Genomic DNA, 21,013 nt, shown 5'->3' with positions numbered 1-21,013 from the left:
CTAGTGCCATGCGCCAACAGAATTCTGGCCTAAAACAAGGCAAAGCAATTGATTGTTTTAATATGCATAGGTTTCTGTTGTCGCTACCTAGTCACAGATAAGGACATGTACTGCCACGCAAACGCTGCAAATCTTATTGCACAATTTTCTAGGGTTCTAGGTTGTAGTGTGAATTGTCCCCAGTTTTGAGTATGCCTTTTAAGCTACAATGGTTACTTACTTTTTAGGGTGATACAATAATTTCATTAAATTATGTTTTATTTGTGCAACCTAAATAAACACAGTCCTATGTATTGATATTCTGCCCAGAACCACAAACAACTTGATTTCTGCCATGAGATGGCTGTGGTGATTTACCCACAAACAAAATTGATAAAAATGTAAAGGTTATTCATAAGACCCAGGGATAGAAATATAATCTGAGACAAGGAAGATCATATTTTATATACCTTAGTAATAATATATTTAGCTAGTGTCTCAATTACAGAAACAGGGTTACTGCGAGAAATCTTCAGTCAGAAATCAGATGCCCATACTATACGTATAATATAGTTGTTTCATAAAAAAGATCTTAAATTTGCCTTTCTCAACCTTGAACCCTCCAAATATGTTGGGAGTACTGCTTCCATAATCCATCAGCTTGCCCAAGGAACACTGATTGAAAATTGTATATGTAAAAATTGCTTAGTCTGGTAAGGGACCCAGCATTATTTCTCTGTACAAATAACTTGTGTCTGGATATAAGCAGCATCTATAAAAGGCCATTTTTCTTTGACCAAGCATTGGGTATTCTCCTACCCATAATAACTTGCTACTAGGAATTTATAATAAAACAAAAAAAGAGAGGAAAATATCCCCAATGACACCAGGGAATTGGAAAAAATGTTTAATTCTGAGAGACAACGCTAGAGAAATAGTCGTCCATACACACAGCGCAGAGGAAAGGAAAATACAACAAAACGAGCCCGTCCTTTTGAGTGAAACTCCTCTTAGCAAAAATCAGAATCACAGAGAAGGGAGGAGGGGGATATGGGGATAAAGACAACATTCCTACTACAGAGTAACCATCACTGGGAAACCGTGGGGAGGGGAGGGAGGGAGGCTCGTGGCAGGGATAGAAAAGGAAGGAATTGGGGCCCTTAAAAGAAAAAAAAAATACAGGAGATTTTGGCCATAAAATATAAACAGGCTATGCTGCTAAAGGAGCCTCTCTGGCCAGCGAGCTGCCCCTGCCTCCTCAGAAGACGCTTCAAGACCTGCTTTGGGCTGGGCTACCAGAAGTCTCGGCGATGATAGGAGTCCGGGTCACAGTACTTGGTCACCACGACCCGGTTTGCAAACTTTCGCCCAGTCAGGCCTTGCATTGCCTTCTGACAGTCAAAGACTGATGTGAACTCCACAAAGATCTAGGAATTTAGGGAGAAGGAGAGAAAAATAATTAATAATAAACCTATCCTATCTAAACATACAACAATGGTAAAACCAATTGAAAAAGGGGAATCTGGATCCCTCAGAGAAAGCTAACATCCACAAGAGACTGCTTGCTCCCAAAATCTGTTTTGGCCAGGGTTGATTTATTTCAGACTACAGCTGCATGTTGTAGGCAGCATGGACGATGGATCCTGGGATCTGCTGTCAACGTTTTCCAATTTTCAAGAGATGGGATTCCGAAAGAAATAAAGTTTTGAGAGTAGGAAGAATTTTAGAATTCATTACTTACTAAATTCTGCTTTGGAGAAGTATTACTTATTAGTATAATTACTAGGCATATTACACACATTTGGTGCATCAAATGCTAGGCCTGTTTCTGGGTAGATCTGACCTGCTGATTCCAAAAAATGGCACCAGTTTTCTCATATCAGCTCTAGTGTTTGAGATACAGAACATATGACATAGATTACTCTTTATCAGCTCTCCCATAGAAAATTGTGATAACTATATCTAAGAAAAACTAATGCGATCTATTCAATGCAATTTTCTGAATCATCACCCCAAACAACAGGCCTAAAAACCAAGATATCAAGATTTTTTTTTTGTTGGGCTGTTATCAATGGCAAGAATCAGGGATGTAAAACTGGAAAGTCACAAAACCTCTCCCCAGACAGCCAAAGCCCCACATTTTATCTATTGCCACACTATTTCTATGACTGAACCCTGCCATATCTGCACAGCAATGGGAGTTTGCAGTGAATTTATTTGGCATTCAGCAAGGCACTTTTTACCTTTTGCACAATTATTTGTGCTGCCTCATCAGTATTTTATTTGAATTGCAACTTTCTCAGCTCCTGTCCACTATGCTGCATTAAACTTGCCTGATTCCTCTTCCTAGCATCCAACCACTCTTCACAGAGAACTACCAATTACCTTGCCACAGCCAGGCACTTCAACGCCATCAACAGGCCGGGGGATCTCAATGGATTTGACCACGCCATACTTGCTACACTCGTCGCGTACATCCTCTACGATCTCCTCATATTCCTCATCATCCAACAGTTCCTCTGGCAGCACCATGTTCATGAGGCACAGCACCTCAGTGGGGTGACCACCCATCTGCACCTGTGAACTCATCAGGCCCGGTACTTGCAGTGTCACTGGAGTCTGGTTTATTGTACTCTGTCAGGTAGAAAATGGAAGAAGAGTTTAAAATCACAGCCATCTAAGACTCCTCCTTCTACATATTCAACATCACAACCTTTCTACCCAAGAAATCTGCCTCTTCTGTTTTGGATACCACAAAACTGTGGGCTACCTTCTTATTCAGTGAAGCACAGAGGCCAGCTCAGAATGACAGAAAAAGATGCAACAGGAATCATAATTTTCTGCAATTCTCAGACAAGGGACCATTTAGGCCTACGACTCTTGTGCACTTTGGAATTGGTTTCATAGGCTCTAAAACACTGTACAATTCTATACTTTGCTCCTCCAGATGTTTTGGACTTCAAGTCCCAGAAGCCTCAGCCAGCTTGACTAAGAGCCAGGAATTCTGGGAGCTGAGGGTGAAAGCAACTGGAGAAACCAAGGTTTGGGAACCACTGGTTTAGATCTTTTTAACACCAGCAGAATAGTATGGGCTGTTAAAAAGTCACATGTGGAGAGAAAGATTTGACTTCACACAGTAACACTGAGGAACATTTGACTATTTATTTTGGCGACTTGGGGAAATCTCTACATTAAAATTTGAGAAGTCAAATTTTTTCATGAGTACAGATGGTTCTTAATAGAAAAGCAAACTTGATTAAAATCCTATTTTGGTACCTTCTTTCCACAGTGGGTAATTATATCTCTGGGCAGCCCACACAAAAGAAACAAAGACAACAATCCTCCTTTCTCCCCCAACTCTAACAATTGGCTTCCTCTAAATCCAGAGGTGCCATACAACATCGTGAACACAGCCTTATTTCTCTAAGCAGACTTGGCTACCTAAGGGCTAGGCATGGTTTTTCATCATTCTTCTTCTTTTGCCCTAAACCAGATGCAAGAATCTGCAGGAAAGCTTAATTTCTCCCAGCCATGACTTTTCTTTCTCCCAGTTTCTTTCCTTTCTTACCAGAGTAGCATTCTTGGCTCCCACACTGGCTCTCTGCACCAACAGCTTTTTATCGCCCAGTTGCATGCCATTTAAGCCCGCGATGGCCTGTGAGGGCAGAAAAAAGTGAATCCAGACACTTCAAAACTTGAGCCTCAAGGCTGCCTGCCACACAGCCCCTTCCACCCTCTTCCCCATTCCCCAAATCCCACACATTCATACACAAAGGTGGCTTTCTCCTGGCCTCCCACCAGAATCCTACCTGAACTGTACTGCCATGGATCTAAAACCATAATTGGCTTAGTTACCTGCCGGATCCCAAAACGGGCAATGTCGCAAATGGATTTTGATTTTGTTTTTATAAAAACACATCTTGTTGAAAGGATTTAAAGTGGGATAACAATGACTGTCTGCATGAAGGAGACAAATGCAAGAGGTACGTTTTCAGCTGCAGCTAAACATCATTAGCATAGACAGAAAACTCCAGAATATACAGATAAAATTTTATTCATCCCCAAGTGCGACTTCTATTGCTTTTGGGCCACTGCCATCCCTTGGGAGTTCAGCTGAAACTGAACAGGTTTCACACTCTAAAAATTGTTTCCATGGAAACTACAGACAAGATTACAATTCCTTGCTGTGATACAGAAATTGTTCTAGTCATGGGAACCACAGATAGCTAGCTATCTGCCTTAGTCGTGCAATGAGAACTGGCAAGAAAAACCGGAAAGGTCTGTACTGCAAGGAGCCCATCCACCATCAACTCAGAATATTTAGTGGACAAAGGAAGGACTGGTCATGTTCTCAAATGGATCGGATTGAAATCCAACATCAACATGGGCCCATACTCATTAACTCATACCTAGAAATTCATGAATGGAGACATCTACTCAGGTTTCAGATATCTACAGAACCTCTGCTTGTTTCAAAATTGTACAATTTTCTAGGCCCTCTCCTCACAGGAAAGCACATAAGAATTGAATTACCTTATGAAGACTCAAAAAGTAGAGTAGAGATTAGATACAGCTTTCTGGACTAAAAAGAGCAAGGACTCAGTGTCTGACAGTAATCTACTTGCCCTCTTAGCCCAGCTCCATTGAGCTCTTTTGGAGGGCGTGCCTCTATTTTCCTCTTCTCTCAGTACAATTTGTCATCCAAATCTTTGCCAAAAGGAGTGTTTTAAAGATTCTAAATTTTGGAAGTGCAATTAGTTAATTCACACTATGTCTCCACAGTTAAAACACTGACGCCTTGGGACTCATCAAGCTTTGCATCCCATTTGTAAAAAAAAAAATGTAAATGGAACCCTCAAATGTTACAGCTTGAGAAGTACAGTAGAGTCTCACTTATCCAACACTTGCTTATCCAACGTTCTGGATTATCCAATGCATTTTTGTAGTCAATGTTTTCAATACATTGTGATATTTTGGTGCTAAATTTGTAAATACAGTAATTACTACATAGCATTACTGCGTATTGAACTACTTTTATGTCAGATTTGTTGTATAACATGATGTTTTGGTGCTTAATTTGTAAAATCATAACCTAATTTGATGTTTAATAGGCTTTTCCTTAATCTCTCCTTATTATCCAACATATTCGCTTATCCAACGTTCTGCTGGCCCGTTTATGTTGGATAAGCGAGACTCTACTGTAATTGCTTTTCCTCTTTAGATGCAGAAGACCTGGATTTAAATGTCACAGAAGGAGACTGAGTGGTTACAGCCTCTGAGAACTGTTGTATGGATAAAATTCAATTGTAGTTATCAATTGAACTTTAAAGAGCTCCCAGATCTATCAAATCCAAGACTCCAGTGCTAAAACACCACCCTTTAAATCTTGTTTGGTCTGCTTTCTTAACATTTGTTCCTGGATCAAAAATATTAAAACTGCCCTTGTTACTTTTTAATAACCTCTCTATATCTCAATACCTTCACTTTCCAAAGTGCCTCCACATGTTTTAAAGTAAATGCATGTTTAAAAATGCCACAATGCATTCTGAAAAGGTACTCCCAAAGGCATTAAGTATGAATTTTCCATTTTCTGGAGTACAGCACGCTGGCACTTACTTCTCATTCACATTTGCAAACTCCAAAACTGATCACAATAAGTTTTCTGAGTAACCCACCATTTGACTGCATTGTCAGTCATTTATAAAATCTTTTACAAAACCTGCCTGAAATATTTGTAGAGCACAGTAAAGAAACATTTTGTTAAGTCACCATGAAGCAGCATTCCTGATCATAGTATGGCCAGCTTAGAATGCCATTTATTGCCAATTCCAACTTTTCTTTTTAAACCAGTTGACTGACTACTACTTGTCTTACACTTCTTTAAAATAAAGAACTATAGAGATTTATTATTCTAAGTTTTTAAAGGGCAATTGAATTATATGGTTATGTAATCCAATTGTATGGATCTGAAAAAAGTCACCTACTCAAACACACACCTGCAAGTTAAGCAAGCACTGGCAGTACAAAAACTCCTTGTCTTATACACAGAACAAGCAATTCTATATCAATGATGCTAATATCCCCAAAAGCAATAAAATTAAGCAAAAAATGGCACCAGGGTGAGGTGAAAAAAGATTAGATCATCCACCTTCTAGGTCAGTTAAGAGTCCACTAAAAAAAAAAAAGCTTCCCTGAAGCAAATGTTTCCAGCTTTTTTTTTGGTCTTATGACCATAAACAACGTGTTCCTTTACTAAGGTGCTTCTGCAGGTAGGGCATTCAGCAACATGTCAAAACACAACATACATTTCCTGGGGTGTAAATAGGCTTTTATCTATCCTACCCTGAGCAAACACAGCAAATAATTACCATCCAACACTTTTAAATGTCTGAGAACTGCCAACCCACCTTTAGTTTTCTTTTCTTTCCGAAAAACCACAACCTATTTCTGGATGTCTGAACCAAGATTTTAGCTCTTGCTAAAAACTCATACCTTTCTCCTTAGTGCAGAGAGACCAGGGGAAGGGGAAGAATGGGAAAACACACACTTCCCAAGTAGCATATGGGAAGAAAGGCTATACGGAAAGGGAAGCAGGTAGGTTGGGGGGCAATATAAAACACGTATCCATACACACTAACAGAGGCACTCAGTAACAAAAGAAACACATGCACATCCCTTATGGAGGTCAACCCAGAAACAAGAGCTTGTGCTCAGCATGCAAAGTTACCACCGACACTCTCCGAATCCTATAGGGATTTTGGGGTGTTTCCTCTCCACCACAAGTCCCCCCAGTCCAACAGAGGCAAGGGGAATCTGGGGTGCTTTTCCTTTGGTTTAGTGTTACATGATAAATGTCATTACTGGCTTTTTACAACTCCCACCAGTCAGCAAGCAGAGCACATCTGCAGTTTAAGGGCCTGTTTCACCTCCTCCTGCTGTATCAAAAAGCACAGCGGGAGAAATGAAACCCAGTTTTTAAGAATGCAGGTTGGAGAATTCACTTGGGGTGGGGGAACAGGTGAAATGCGCTACGGACCCGGCTCTTCCCTGACTGGTGAGGGGAGGGCTTCTTACCGGCTCTCGGTCGGGCACGGCGGCCGGGGTCTTCGCAAAAAGGCCGAAGCCTTCTCCGACTAACATTCGGGGAGAGTTGTTGTTTTTTTGGGGGGAACAAAAAGCAGAAGTGATCAGAACACTAACTCGATGGTGTCTGCCGCTAAGTCAGCAGCTGTGCTGTAAAGGAGAGAAAAGCTGGCACCCCCTAGAGGGGAGGAGAAAAAAACACCCCACCTGCTCAGAGGACAAAGAACCCCCCTCATCCCACGGACAGATCGGTGGGCCGCTGCGAAGCAAAAATAAAAAGAGAGGACGAGAGCGGGAGGCTGGCCCTACCTGGTCTGTCACGTTGATATCCACATATTCACAGAAGGCATAACCCTTTGACAGGCCAGTGGCACTGTCCTTCACCAGGTTGAAAGCCTTTAGGGGTCCAAAGGAAGTGAGCAGCTCTTTGACCTGACAAGAGAGAAAAGGAGGAAGAAACACTGAGAAATTGTTAGCATTTCACAAACAAGGCAACTATTTCCGGTGGCAGTGGGCAATTTCCTCAAGTTCAATGGCTAGATACTAAAGACTTGTTGGCAATACAGGCAGTCCCCAGGTTACAAATAAGATAGAAAATTTCACTTTGTTCCTGCAACTACTGGCTTTTGAAAATGTTGGGTTGTTGTAGAAACAAGGATTGGTGATAAAACCTTGGTGGCATCACCTTTCCCCCATGATCACTCTTACAGAAGTGAATTTCCCTTCCTAGGGGTAGATTTCTTTTCACACTTCCTGTTGTCTCACCCTCGTTTGTAACTAGGAGTCATATGTAAGTTGGATGTTTGCAGCTTGGGGACTGCCTGTATTAAAAACTAGGCTATAAGGGCTCTATATATGGACTTTTAAAATAGAAGCTTTCAAGGATTGCTTTTAAGGGCATAACTAAGAATCGTAATCTGTGAGAATGTAAACAGACAGCATACACTTTGCCCACAAAACTGGAAGTGAGCTAGCAAGAGATGCTAGAGGTAGTGTCCTTATTTGTGTTACATAGAAGGTATGAAGGAACAGAGAAATACGACAATTCAAAAGTACTTTGCATGTGCCCAGACTCACCTGATCATCATTAAGATAGTTTGGAAGACCCCCAATGAATAGCTTGTGAGCAGAGTCTGGAACCACTGTGGACACCACACCTGGTAGAAATAATAGCAGGGATTATTTGGGATCAGCCACATTTAGAGAAGGAATCACGCTCCCTCCCACTTTGAGCCCTTCCCATGTATTTTACAGGAGCCAGCTTCTGTAAAGTTCTAGAATACTCACCTGGCACATACACTGAAGGGTTTTCAGACATGCCAGGGAGTGGCTGGTAATCGTGGGGGCGTCTGATCTTCAATGACTGTCCTTGAAAAATGATCCCATCAAAGGCCATGGCCTGGGTAGTTTCATCCACAGAGCGGAACTAAGTTGTGGGGAGAAGGGAAATGGAAAAGTGAAGCATGGGATATGCATCTTTATAAGGAGAGAGGTTCATGAACACTCTGTTAGATGGGAGATGAATCATGTGGCTCTCCATGTTGGGACTACTTGTTCCAATAGCACAAGCCAATACAGACAATGCTGAAAAAAATTGGGAATTGTAGTCCAATATCATCCAGAGGGTTTTGTGATCCCCATCCCTCTCTATAACAAGGGCAAATGATAAGAGACACCAGCTTGATGTTCCTTCGAATTCTAGCCTACAAGAAGTGAGATTAACTCAGCCTGTTCTATGCTCATGAGTTACAGTAAACACCATCTCAAAACAGTGAGCAATATAACTGTAGAGCACAAAGTAGGGGAAGGCTGCATTAAACTATGAACACATAATGATGGTACTGGAAAAATGCTCATGTTGTTGACTAAAATAGTATGTCCTGTACTACAAAGGAAATGGAATTTCCAGCAAGGTGTCATCCCCTACTTCTTGACGCAACTACTATAGCATGAAGTATCGCCACAGGAATACAAACTGAGAAAGTGTTCCCCTCTCATTTGCCAGTACAAAGAACATATAATTCTGTATCCCAAAAGTAACTTAAAAATTTCCCCTTCATCCAATTGAAAATAACACTGTTCTTCCCGAAACTCACACATCTTATTTATATCCTGACTTGGCAATCCAGAACTTTCTAACCATTTATTAACATTAGCTCTTTGAGGTTTGTATTTTAATACTGACATGTTATTGAACTCCATAGCTTTAATCAAGGTTGACTGAAAATCCTATACATGTCAAGATCCACCGAATGAATCATTCCTAGGAGGGCATGTACACACTGAAATCCCCTTTAAATCACATTTCCCATACAAGCTTTTTTTTCCCTTTTCTTATATGGAAGGCTATTAAATAAGCCCTGAAAATTGCCTTTTCAGAATATGCCACCATCCCAATTTGAATACAAAATCCAGATGTTGCTACTCTTAGAATCAAATCTTACAGCAACTTAGTGATATCATTATAAAGAGAAAATAATCTCTTGGATAGAGTAGTGCCAAACTAAAATTAATAGAATGACACTTTGGAAAGTGCTTAGAGTAAACAAATACTGTATCATATGTTTTATACTTCTTCTCAACACTCAAACACACATCCCAGATTCAGCTATAAGACAAAGTTTAGTGATATGCATCAGATCCCCTTGTAAAAACTTGCTCTATGCGGGTACTTCACAACTATGGACTAGTAATTAGGAAGGGGCCAGTTGGATCTGTGGAATTCTTAACATTATACTCTATTTTGTACAATTTCCACATGCAAGCAACATCCTTTTTGTTTACCCAGGCTTTTGACTGTTTAATCGCTTTTGTATTATCCACTGATTTGACTGTTATTTGTTTTAACTTATGTGGCAAGCTACAATAAATAAAGCATATATTTATTCTGAAGTGCCCTCTGATTCAACATGCCATGGTTTCTACTCACCTCTAAAAATGCAAAATTCTTGTCCTGGTTGATCTGCACAGCCAACACAGGGTTACCAGGAGCCTGAGTAAGTCCACCAAGACGCATCTGAGCATTGAAGAAATCCATCATAGCCTCCTGTTGGGTCAAAGAGGGAGAGAGATAAAAAGTCAGGTGTATATGACACAGAAATAGAAGAGCATTTGCCTTCAGAGCTACAAGTGGAACTACAGTTTGAAATGCTATTCATTTTAAAGAGAACTTCTTTTGAGTTCTTTCCCTTGATACAAACATTTAAATAATGATCACTGATTTAATTCCAGAGTCATTTTGGTATTAGCAGTATAATCTCACACATATTACTCAAAGATATGTACCACTGATTTCAATCAAATTTAATCCTAGGCAAAGGTGTACAGGATTACAGCCTAAATTTATCCTTTCCACATCTTGCTCTTGATTACATCTGTCTTAAAATATGAGCAGAAGAAGAATCTGGATTAAGAGAATTAGGCAAGGAAGTTTCGAAAAGATGTATAGTGCCCGTTATGAAACAATACAACCACTTTTACTTAAAAGGCAGGCAGATTATGTACCGTATATATGATACTTTTCAAAAGAATGTTTCAAATTATCTGTCTTGCACAATAATATAAAGATTTGGATAAATAGCCACAAAGAGAGAACATGATCAGATTATTCACTATTCAGCAAAGGTGCTGTATCATTACAGTTATAAGCACTGCAAGTATAGAAAAGATTCCTTCCTAGCCTTGTACTTCTGAAATAAAGGACACAAATGAACTCTTAAGATGGGGAAAACAGAGCACTCCATGTACAACTGGCCTCTGATGCTAAGGTGCCAGCTACAGCTTTCAGAATTTTTTGAAGGAGCTATTAAGGAGTTCACTTTGTTAGGTAGAAAATAAATTAAATCATGTTAGAAGAATCAGACAGGCAAGTAGATACCTCAGTAATTCCAAAGGGGATGTTTCCCACATAGAGACGACGTGCTTGCCGAGTCATTTGGCTGCCCACCACTGGCACAGGAGTGGGGGTCACTGCCAGGCCATCAGGGGTCATGGTGGGTAGGAGGGCTGTGGCCGGAATCTGCCCTGCAGCTAAAAACAATACAGCATTCATGGTTACAAACCCAGGACTTCAGACCCTAGAATCGGCAGTTATATCAACTAGCTAAAGTTTGACAGTCCATGGCATTGCTCATCTGGAGATATTGGATTACTAACATATGCAACACTAAGTGGAAACAACAACAACTACAGATAGTGAATTACTATGATGCCACCGTAATATGTAACAGTTCAAGGAAGAGATAAGAAGCACAATTACACTTTTTCAATTCTGGTTATTATAGTCATGCATTTTTCAAATGGCAGTAGGAAAACAGAAATCCAATATAGCCAGACAACAAAGCTGGGGTGTGTCTACCTTGCATGGCTTTATACTGCATGGGTGTGATGTGTTCAAATCCTGGAGGTGGGACATCCCAATACTTGCGGACCTTCTTCTTCTTCTCATGCCGGGGAGAGCGACTGTGGAGATGAAGAGGAGACAAAAAATCAACGGGAACTGTCAAGACCATGCTGACTTGATTTGATTATGGCTTTATGTTCCAGCACCATCAACACAGGATATAAGGCCAAAATCCTTTTAACACAGTATCCCCTAATCCCAGCACCCTTGGGTTCTCTTTGTTCTGCCTCACAGAACCTCCAAATCCTCATTCAGCATATGGAAGAATTGCAATGCTCACCTTAGGGGACCTGATAGGCTTAGAGGTGACCTGAAAAGCAAAAACAAAATGGGTTTGTGTCTTTTCCTGGCAGACAAATCAGGCTTAGGCAGCCAGTCAAACAGATCCAGTAGTAGCACCAAGGTCCCATCTGCCCTAAGACTGTGAGCAAAGATGCAACTGGGGCTGGGGAGAGCGGCAACAGGAAAACTGACCAATATCTTGTCAGCAAAGTATCTCACTCACATGCTGTAGTAAGAAACAAGTTTGTAACTGAGGTTAAAAGGAGACTATTTAAACAAAAATGGGGCATCCAGAGCTGATGTTGGAAACCATGAACAAATCTATAGGAGATGAGGTGCTTTATTTCCACACATCAAATAGGATTTTGAGTGTTTCAAATAATTACAGTTATTCATCCTCACAGCTGCAAAATTATTTTACAGCACATACAGAAAGCAAAGGTAACCATCAGTGATAGTGGAGTAATGTTCATTCCCTTGAAGGAAACAAGATGCATGAACTGAAAACTCCCAAAGAGCAGCTTGTTATCCTTTGTAACTCCAAAGTCACAAAAAGTTGCCTTCACAAACACTGTGTTCTCTGCAGCCAGCGAAGGCTGAGGATGACTTTTACTCTTTGGAGCATCACTCCTCTGTGTGATGTATTCCTTTGTCCACAAGTGTAGCTCCTCTTTTCTTAATGCCTTCTAAGGCTTTGCCAAGTTCAACAATGTTTAACACATACAGGCAAAGCTAATACATATACTGAGAAGCACACTGTTCATTAGACCTAAGAGCTCAGATGCAGTTCTAGACCAGCTCCCTTTTATTTCAGCAATACACCAGCATAAGGCTTTCACAGAGAACATCATCAACCTGATTGGAATGAACCAGAATAAATGAATAATCACACTATTAAATAACCAAATAGCACTACACTCAAGAATTCAGAAATACTGACTTTTTGTTGTCGTGATCTGGCCGCTGCCACCGTTATTACTCTATTCTCAATGAACTTATATACGTTCTAGTTCCCCAAAATCACTATTCTACCATGCATATCCCTCTCTAAATAATATATTTAAACGCATGGTTTAAATTTCCTCATAGCACACCCAAAAATGGAGAGGAAAGGAAAGCAGCCCCTACCTGCGTCTTCTGCGGTCCCGCGAGACACTGCGCTGATCCCTGTTGCGCCGATCACGGCTACGGCTGCGCCGCTTCCTGTCACGACTCCGTGAACGACTGTGGCTGCGTTTCCGGTGACGGTTTTCTTTGTCACGCTCTAAAAACAGAGAAAAATATAATGAATCACTAATTGTAGTGTTGGATACAAGTACGACCTTTGTCTTGTTATTGAGACTCTTTCTACTCCTCTACAAGGGCCAGATTAAAAATATATATTTAAAAAGAAATGTCATGGAAGTGATGTACTCTTCTGAACCCATGCTTCCATTTTCCAGATCTCAAATTACCAAATTTAGAAAGGCAAAATTAAATTTCAGCTTTCAATTAATGTAGAAACAGCAATTGTCAACTAAGAGGCAGAATGCAAAGGAAAAAATTCCCTACCTCTCAGTTTTATGAGTTATATAAATATTTTTTTTATGGGATTCTGTAAGTTCTCACCAGGAAACAAGAATTTGGGGATCTCACAGGGCAACACTTGGTGGAATATGTCACAAAGCTATTGTTGTCTTTTTGACCAAATCCCAGATATAGGGACTCTGAAAAAATGAATAGCAAACTGGGCCAACCACCTGTTCTCTGCTCTCCATCTTCACTGTACTTACTTCACCACAATCCCTTCCCGATGTCCTGTTCATTGTGTTCAGAAGAATTCATAATTCTAACAATTTTGCAAGTAAAATAAGCCACAGTAGCTGAAGGAAGCTGGATTTTCCTCCTTAACCCAGAATTGTTTATGTCCAATCTGTGCAACATAAACAGGGCAAAAAGAACTGGAGAAGGTCAGAAGTCACATGGCTTCTATAAATCTTATATTCCTACTTAGTAATTTTTTAATATTGTGAAGTTTCTTATTTGATGTAAAGGCAATGAATTAACAAAAAGTAACAGAGTTACAGGAAATATCCATCAACATAAAGCAGTCTTCTGCACATTGGAGAAGACTGTTGCAGCTGTGCTGGAAGTGAACAATAAAGAACATTGTACAATGACCAGCACAAAGCTGCATTTGTGCTGGCACATTTGTTGCTATACTATGCAAGGCATTTGGGTGTTAAAGCTCTCTTGCAACAGACATGTACACATTTTGATCTGGAAAAAAATACAAATACCAGTAGATGCATTCAGTGGAGATGGGAGCTATGATACTTTAGGTAAACCTCCACTCTAGTAAGATACTCCCTCAGGATAGTGTACAGTACATACACATACAGCTAATGCCTCTTCTGCTTTTTTTTTTTAAATGAACATGCAGTGTTTTGACTCAAAAGTGGTTTTATGAGCGAGGGAAACTTTTTGTGTAAATCACAAATACAGCTCCTTATTGAGCCTCCCCATGAATTACTTTCCATTTTGGGGGCTAATTCAGCCTTGATAAACAAACCATTTTTATAAACAAAAGCCTCCTTTTGTTCAAGCACCAATGTATAGTCCCAGACTTTCACTGCACCTTTTTAGGTTTGAACCAGGAAAAGAAGTTTTGAAGCACCCTGGAAATGCAGCACGAAAGAAACCCTACTTGTTTCTGAAAAGGAAGAGCACAGCAACTGTCAAAATAATCCTCACCTCCACTTAATATTTGTAATGTTGCAAGCAAGTCCGGGGCTTATCACTCTCTGTAGAGTACAGCTTTCCAAACAGTGTGTCGGGAAACACTAGTGTGTCGCTTGTAGTCCCTAGGTGTGCCTCATGAAAAATGCTCCCCCGCCCCCACAAACAAAGGCTGATGCTGTTATAACTAATAAGTGTCAGTACTGTTATAACTTTTATAACCTGCGCAATTTGTTGATTGAGTTGCAGTAAATGCCGCTAAAATGGAAAAGTTTCTAATTAAGAAAATAAAATCTGTTGAAAATCATGTTTTCGATTAATCACATCGAGCAGCTATAGAGGAAACTATGCAAGAATCAACTGTAGTATGTAATTATAAATGAAAAAATCTAAGCCTTGTTTATACAGTGAAGATAATGATAGATAGATAGATAGATAGATAGATGATGAAACTCTTATAAGGGGTTTGATTTAACCTCCTGTTTGCCAGTAAAACTGAATTATTGTGTCATAAAAGAATGCGTGTCTAAAACGTGTGTCACTAACCTGAAATGTTTGGAAAGCTCTACTATAGAGGGAAACAAAACATTTCCCAGTGTGACAAAATATTCTGTAATAACTCCACCTAGCTTGAACAATCTCTTATATGAAGTTTGCCCCAGATGGCAGTAGTAGGCAACCACTTATAGCCAAGCACTTCTTACACCACATAGAACATTGTGCACTTGTAGGTTTGGTGTGAGAATTCAATTATATCCGTGTGTTTCACAAGAGACTTGTCAAGTTAGGTCCTTAACAGCTTGAAGAAATGCAGATGTCTGCTGAATAACTTGTAAATAGCATGAGCCAACATGGTGTCGTGGATGGAATCTCTGCTTAGCCATGGAAACCTGCTGGGCGACCTTGCGCAGGTCGGGGTCTCTCAGACTCAGAGGAAGACATAGCAAATGCCCTCTAAACAAATTCTGCCAAGAAAATCCTTTCATAGGTTTGCCTTGGGGTCATCCTAAGTCAGAAATGACTTGAAAGTACACAATATCATTGAAAAAAGAAATGCAAATTCCACAATAACCTTTATGGAGAAACTTTATTGGATGACTGTAAATCCGCTCATCTGCAGCAAATAAGGTTCACCTTCTGATAGTTATGCAATGTACAGTTTCTGCAGGTATATTTGACGTCAGTCATCTGTGTTCACCTATTCAAATGCTCAGCCACAGTGAATAAACTAATCACACTGGCTCACTCCCTGGAAGCTTCCTTTTGCATTACATTTATCATAGATTTTTTAAGTGGACTTGGGGGGGGGGGGGGGGGGAGCAGGAACAAAAGATAAATACGTCCCAGTACAAGAAGGAGAAGAAAAGTTGATCCATAGCCTAAGACAGAAATATTTGTATTTTTATTTTGCCAATTATTATTAGAAGCTGTTTTAAAGGAGACCCATTCAATCTCCAGGATTGGAAGGCCATAAGCCTTCTCTGCAATCAGAAAATGGAATGGCAGTAAAATTCCAACAATCTTGCCATTATACTCTTTTACTTCTAGGACAACCACACAGTGTCTTTGCAGGGCAGAATAGTTGGTATTCCTCATATCACTAATGCCAAATTTCTAATTAGTTGATATTAAAGAGGTGGGAGCTCTCCATAGAAGTGATTAATGGACAGCAATGCACTGGAAAGAATAGGAACAGATCTAAAAGCTCAGATAAAGTGACTGAGGAATGACTTATCTACAGTAGCATAAAAGCATATCAAACAAGGGCCATTGGAGACTTGTATTCAAATATCTGCTTGGACCTGCTCAAGGCAGTCATTCATTTAGTATAACTGTGAGGAGAAACAGGGATTGGGAAAGATCTGAAAAATATATGAGGTGGGATAGACACACAGGAACATGCACAAGAAAATCTAAGAGCTAGAGTGGGACAGTATTTAGTATTAGAGTAGGATAAAGGAGATCCAAGTCAAAATTCCCACTCAGTTATGTTAAGGTGTATGTAACTATGTAAAATTGGGAGTAGTTGCCATCTCTGGCCTAATTTTAATTTGAGGATTGATCTGTGGAGAAGGAGAGGTAAAGAAAGCAAGCATCTATTCACTGTGGGCCCTTAGTATTTGCTGGGGTTTAGCTTCATGATACCCTGTGGATGATCAAATCCCAGCATGTACACAGGCATAATAAAACGATGTCCCTTATATAAAATGGCAAAAGGTGTGATTTTTGGATTTTAAAAAAATGTATTTTCAAGCTGTGGATTGTTGAATGTGTGAATGCAGAACCCATGTATACAGATTCTATTTTAATATTTTTATGTCAAGCTGCTTTGAGTCCCCTTTGGAGATATAAAGTGGGGTATAAATAAACATAATAAATAAATAGCTGACAATAATCTTATGGGTGTAAAGAAAAGACCCAGAATTTATACTGTTGAGATTAAAGGAAGAAGTGTACCATGTTCCCTCACTTATCGCGGGGGTGAGGTTCCAGGATCACCAACAATAAGCCGCGAAGTAGTGAGGGAACACTGTATAGCTTGATTGAACAATACTTTGTATGAAGTTCCCAAGTTCAATCTCCAGGCTTTCTACCCTGTGAATGAGTCCTGCTTTGAACTCTTTGAAAGTCGCTGCTAGGCACCTAAACTGCACTGAGCTACACTGAATACTAGGCTAGCTCAAGACAACCTTCAACCATCTTTTCCCTCCCATTTTTCCACAGGCCAAGCCCATATGTCTTTCATCATGGAGTCTGAAGCTGCTTGTACAGAAACCTATTGGCCCAGTTAATAATTTTGCAAGGATTAAAACCTCAGTCCCCATCCACAAAACTAGTGATTACTGGGGGTTGAGTGTCCTTTATTCAGAATTCCAAAACACTGCAAAATTGGGTTGTTGTGAGTTTTCCGGGCTGTATGTTTCAGCCATATCTATGGCAGGCATCCCTCAGAAGTTGTAAGGTTAAGACCTCACAACTTCTGAGGATGTGGGCGAAATGCCAGGAGATAATGCTTTTGGAACATGGTCATACAGCCCGGAAAACTCACAATGATCTAGTGATTCCGGCCATGAAAACCGTAGACAAGACGTTACAAAATTGCCCACATGCATGACTGAGATAGTGACACCTTCGTTTTCTGATGGTCCATTGTACATAAACTTTATTTCATGCTCCACATTATTGCGAAAAAGTTACCTTCAAAGTATGTGTATAAGGCATATATGAAACATATATAAATATCATGTTTAGACATGGAAACTGCCTCCCCCAAAAATACATCTCATTGTGTACATATATGGAAAGACAATACAAAATCCCAAACGGTTTTAGTATTAAGCATTTCAGATAAGGAAAGCTCAGATGATACAGCTCCAGGCAAGGAAGTCTCCCAACTCCAGCCTGGTCTCAGATCTTGTGGAGCAGGCCCACGTGTCTCCTTGGGGAAGAGAAGGCTGAGAGGCAACACCAGAGCCCTATTTAAATATTTGAAAGGAACTCACATTGAGGAAGGGGTAGCCTTGTTTTCTGCTGCTCTGGAGACTAGGGCATGGTACAATGGATTCAAATGGCAGGAAAAGAGATTCCACCTAAACCAGGCATGGGCAAACTTCGGCCCTCCAGGTGTTTTGGAGTTCAACTCCCACAATTCCTAACAGCTACCGGGCTAATTTCGGCCCTCCAGGTGTTTTGAAAAGAAAATCTCAAATTGTAGCCTCTTACTGAGCTAAGGATCCCAAACTGTGTCCTATTATATTATGTTATATTATATGTGGTTGCCCAGTTATGTTATTATTTAATTTTATTTACTGGGTACTTTGTTACAGTTATGAATTGATTGTTGGGATTAGGCAAGGTTGTTTATTTTGTCTTTGTTCAACGTATTATGGCATTGAATGGTTGCCATTTTTTGTTGGAAGCCACCTTGAGTCCCTTCGGGGAGACAGGGCGGAATATAAATAAAGTTTTATTATTATGATGTGTCTAATCCTGCTGCTTAGATTGGCCTCAATTTACAAACAACAAAGGTCTTATTACAAAGCGATTCTTGATGGAAAATTCAGACACTTCATGTGCCATTATTCCATTGTCCTCTTGAGCCTGCTTAGTGATTAGACTAGACTTAAGAATGCATATATATGGTGGGGTACCACTGCTCACCCCTGCTTTGATACTTTGTAAGAATTGTCTCCCTGCTGCTTTTCACTTTAATTTTCCGAAGACTGGAGAGATTAATTGTTCAGAAGTCTCCAGATACTTTCCTGAAGCCTCCCAAAATATTCCCATGTCCTGTCCATATTCTGTAGGCTGTCAGGAATGGTGGAAGTTGAAGTCCAAAATACCTTGAGGGCCCAAGTTTGTCCATACCTGCTCTGAAGGTTTCTGCCGACCAGAAAAGTTTCCGGTCCCAATTCAAGGTGCTGGTTATTACCTATAAAGCCCTAAATGGTTTGGGACCAGCTTATCTTTGTGATCATATTTCCTATTATGAGCCTGCATGATCTGTGATCTGCTGAAGAGGCCCTCCTCTTGCTCCCACCACCAACGCGGTTGGTGGGGACAAGTAAGAGGGCTTTCTTAGTGATGGCCCCATGGCTCTGGAACTCCCTCCCGAGATAAATTAGACTAGACCCCATCCTGGCCTCATTTCGTAAAGATCTGAAAATCTGGCTATTTCAATGTGCGTTTGACTGAATGGACACAATTTGATGACTGTCCCTTCCCTCCACCTATACCCCTCTACTGCACCTCTCAACTTGGTGTCCCCATATGTTTTTGGCCTTCAACTCCCAGAAATCCTAACAGCTGGTAAATTGGCTGGGATTTCTGGGAGTTTTAGGCCAAAAACATCTGAGGACCCCAGGCTGAGGACCACTGCAGTAGAGAGTACAAGATACTGTGCCTTTACAACGTTTGCCTTGCCTCTAGTCTGAATAAGCTCACTGCATCTGGCTATTAGCTATCGGTTTTAAGGATGTTTTTAATGTATATTATATGCTCTATGATTTTATGTTTTATGTTTAAAATGTATTCATGTGGTTGTATTTAATTGTGTATCATTGGGCTTGGTCCCCATGTGAGCCGCCCCGAGTCCCTTCGGGGAGATGGGGCGGAATATAAGAATAAAGTAGTAGTTGTTGTTATTATTATTATTATTAAGCACATGTCCATCTGTCGGTAGTGCTTTGGTGGAGTGCTCCCGCAGAGTGGGATTGAGCTGGACGGCCCTCGTGGCCTCCCAGTCAGCTCGGTGAAGGCCCTACTCCTTTCGCCGCCTGTCCCTGTTCTTTTATGAGCAAGGAAGGCCCCAGAGAGTAAAGAAAGGGCGCTACGGGAGCGAGCGATGGCGCCAGGCAGGCCTCCCCTCCTCCGTTCTCCCGCTCCGTTAAAGGCGCGCGCGCAAAGCCACCAACGGCCATGCTTCCCTCGCTCGCCCCAATCGCCTCCCGCCAAATCAGGCGAAAGAGGAGGAAGAAGTTGGCCAACAAGGAGACCAATCCTCCCATAGGCCCAGGCATATGGTTGCGCCCGCCGCGTCCGCCTCAGGTAAACGGGCCCTTCCATTCTCACCAAGGGGGGCGCGTCCGAAGCAGGCGGGATTTCAATGCCCTCACGCCCAGGCCAGGCCACCGCTTTCTCTCTCGTTCACCCACTCACCTTGTTTGTTTTCGTTAAGCTGCCGCTCGAACTCGTCGAAATCGGACATGGCGACGGAAAAAGACTCAAGCCCGGTCTGGCTTTTCTGTCGCTTGCTTCACCGCCGCCTCACGCAGTAGGCCGCAAAGGCGCCTTTCCTTGAGTTCGGCAACTTCCGGCGCGGGCTTCGGGTGTTCGCGGAAATGCTCGGCTACTTTCGGAAAAGCGCTCGGGTGGGGGGGGGAAGCGTCCTCTCAGGCGCTTGTCTGTCTGGGCCAGTCCCGTTGCAGCGAAGCCCGTATTGAACCTTCGGCTTTTTCCCGGAGAGGTTCGTGTGCTGACGGAAACGCTCGGCTACTCTCGGGAGAACCTCCTCTCACGATTCTCGTCCTCGCGGTCACTCCCCCTCGTTTGAGCTCAACCTGTAAGACGTCTTCGGCTTTTTCCGGAGATGTTCGGGTTCTTCCTCCTACGTCACTTCCCCTGCCCAAGTGTCGCACGCTCTTGGCTCCTCCCTGCATTGTGTTATGTTGACAATAGAGAAAGCGAACCCTTTTGTGATTGGTTCCGGGACTGGGGCTTTTCAGCCAAACGCCCTTTAGTTGCTTTTGGTCTCCTTGTTTGGGAGAAAGATGGACACAAAGGGGAGAGCCTGTCCACCACGTGGAGGAAGGAGTGGAAAAGGGGACATTAAGTTAATGTAAAATTCATGTTTCCATTATCCCAAAAGCATTCAGTATTTTATTTCATTGGCTTGTTTAATTCATATTCGGTCTCATTGTCCCCCCCCCCTCCATGAATTAACCATTTCCAGAAAATATAGATGGGTTGCTGTGAGTTTTCCGAGCTGTATGGCTATGTTCTAGAAGCATTCTCTCCTGACGTTTCGCCCACACCTATGGGAGGCATCGT

The 21,013-nt window shown here is 41.4% G+C and overlaps 1 protein-coding gene across 1 annotated transcript; it reads right to left on the bottom strand.

The window, feature by feature from the left end:
- Positions 1–870: 870 nt before the first annotated feature.
- On the bottom strand, positions 871–20,509 carry u2af2 (U2 small nuclear RNA auxiliary factor 2). The gene is made up of 12 exons (XM_008117168.3): positions 20,123–20,509; positions 12,875–13,010; positions 11,745–11,774; positions 11,420–11,523; positions 10,940–11,091; positions 9,992–10,108; positions 8,350–8,488; positions 8,140–8,219; positions 7,372–7,494; positions 3,548–3,634; positions 2,365–2,613; positions 871–1,406 (listed from the first exon to the last, which is right to left on the bottom strand). Exons 1-12 carry the CDS (start codon positions 20,169–20,171, stop codon positions 1,272–1,274), a joined length of 1,401 nt encoding a protein of 466 aa, XP_008115375.1. The 5' UTR covers positions 20,172–20,509; the 3' UTR covers positions 871–1,271.
- Positions 20,510–21,013: the final 504 nt, after the last annotated feature.

The sequence above is a fragment of the Anolis carolinensis genome, chromosome 6, assembly GCF_035594765.1.
Source record: "Anolis carolinensis isolate JA03-04 chromosome 6, rAnoCar3.1.pri, whole genome shotgun sequence".
In the NCBI taxonomy this organism is placed as follows: domain Eukaryota; kingdom Metazoa; phylum Chordata; class Lepidosauria; order Squamata; family Dactyloidae; genus Anolis; species Anolis carolinensis.
This window is presented reverse-complemented; position numbering and strand designations above follow the sequence as displayed.

Excerpts from the sequence above, each read along its gene's own strand:
- u2af2 (XM_008117168.3), bottom strand. The coding sequence starts at position 20,171 with ATGTCCGATTTCGACGAGTTCGAGCGGCAGCTTAACGAAAACAAACAA. Across the intron at positions 11,092-11,419 it reads GCAGTATAAAGCCATGCAAG|CTGCAGGGCAGATTCCGGCC; the intron begins GTAGACACACCC and ends TATTGTTTTTAG. Across the intron at positions 8,489-9,991 it reads AGAATTTTGCATTTTTAGAG|TTCCGCTCTGTGGATGAAAC; the intron begins GTGAGTAGAAAC and ends CCCACAACTTAG.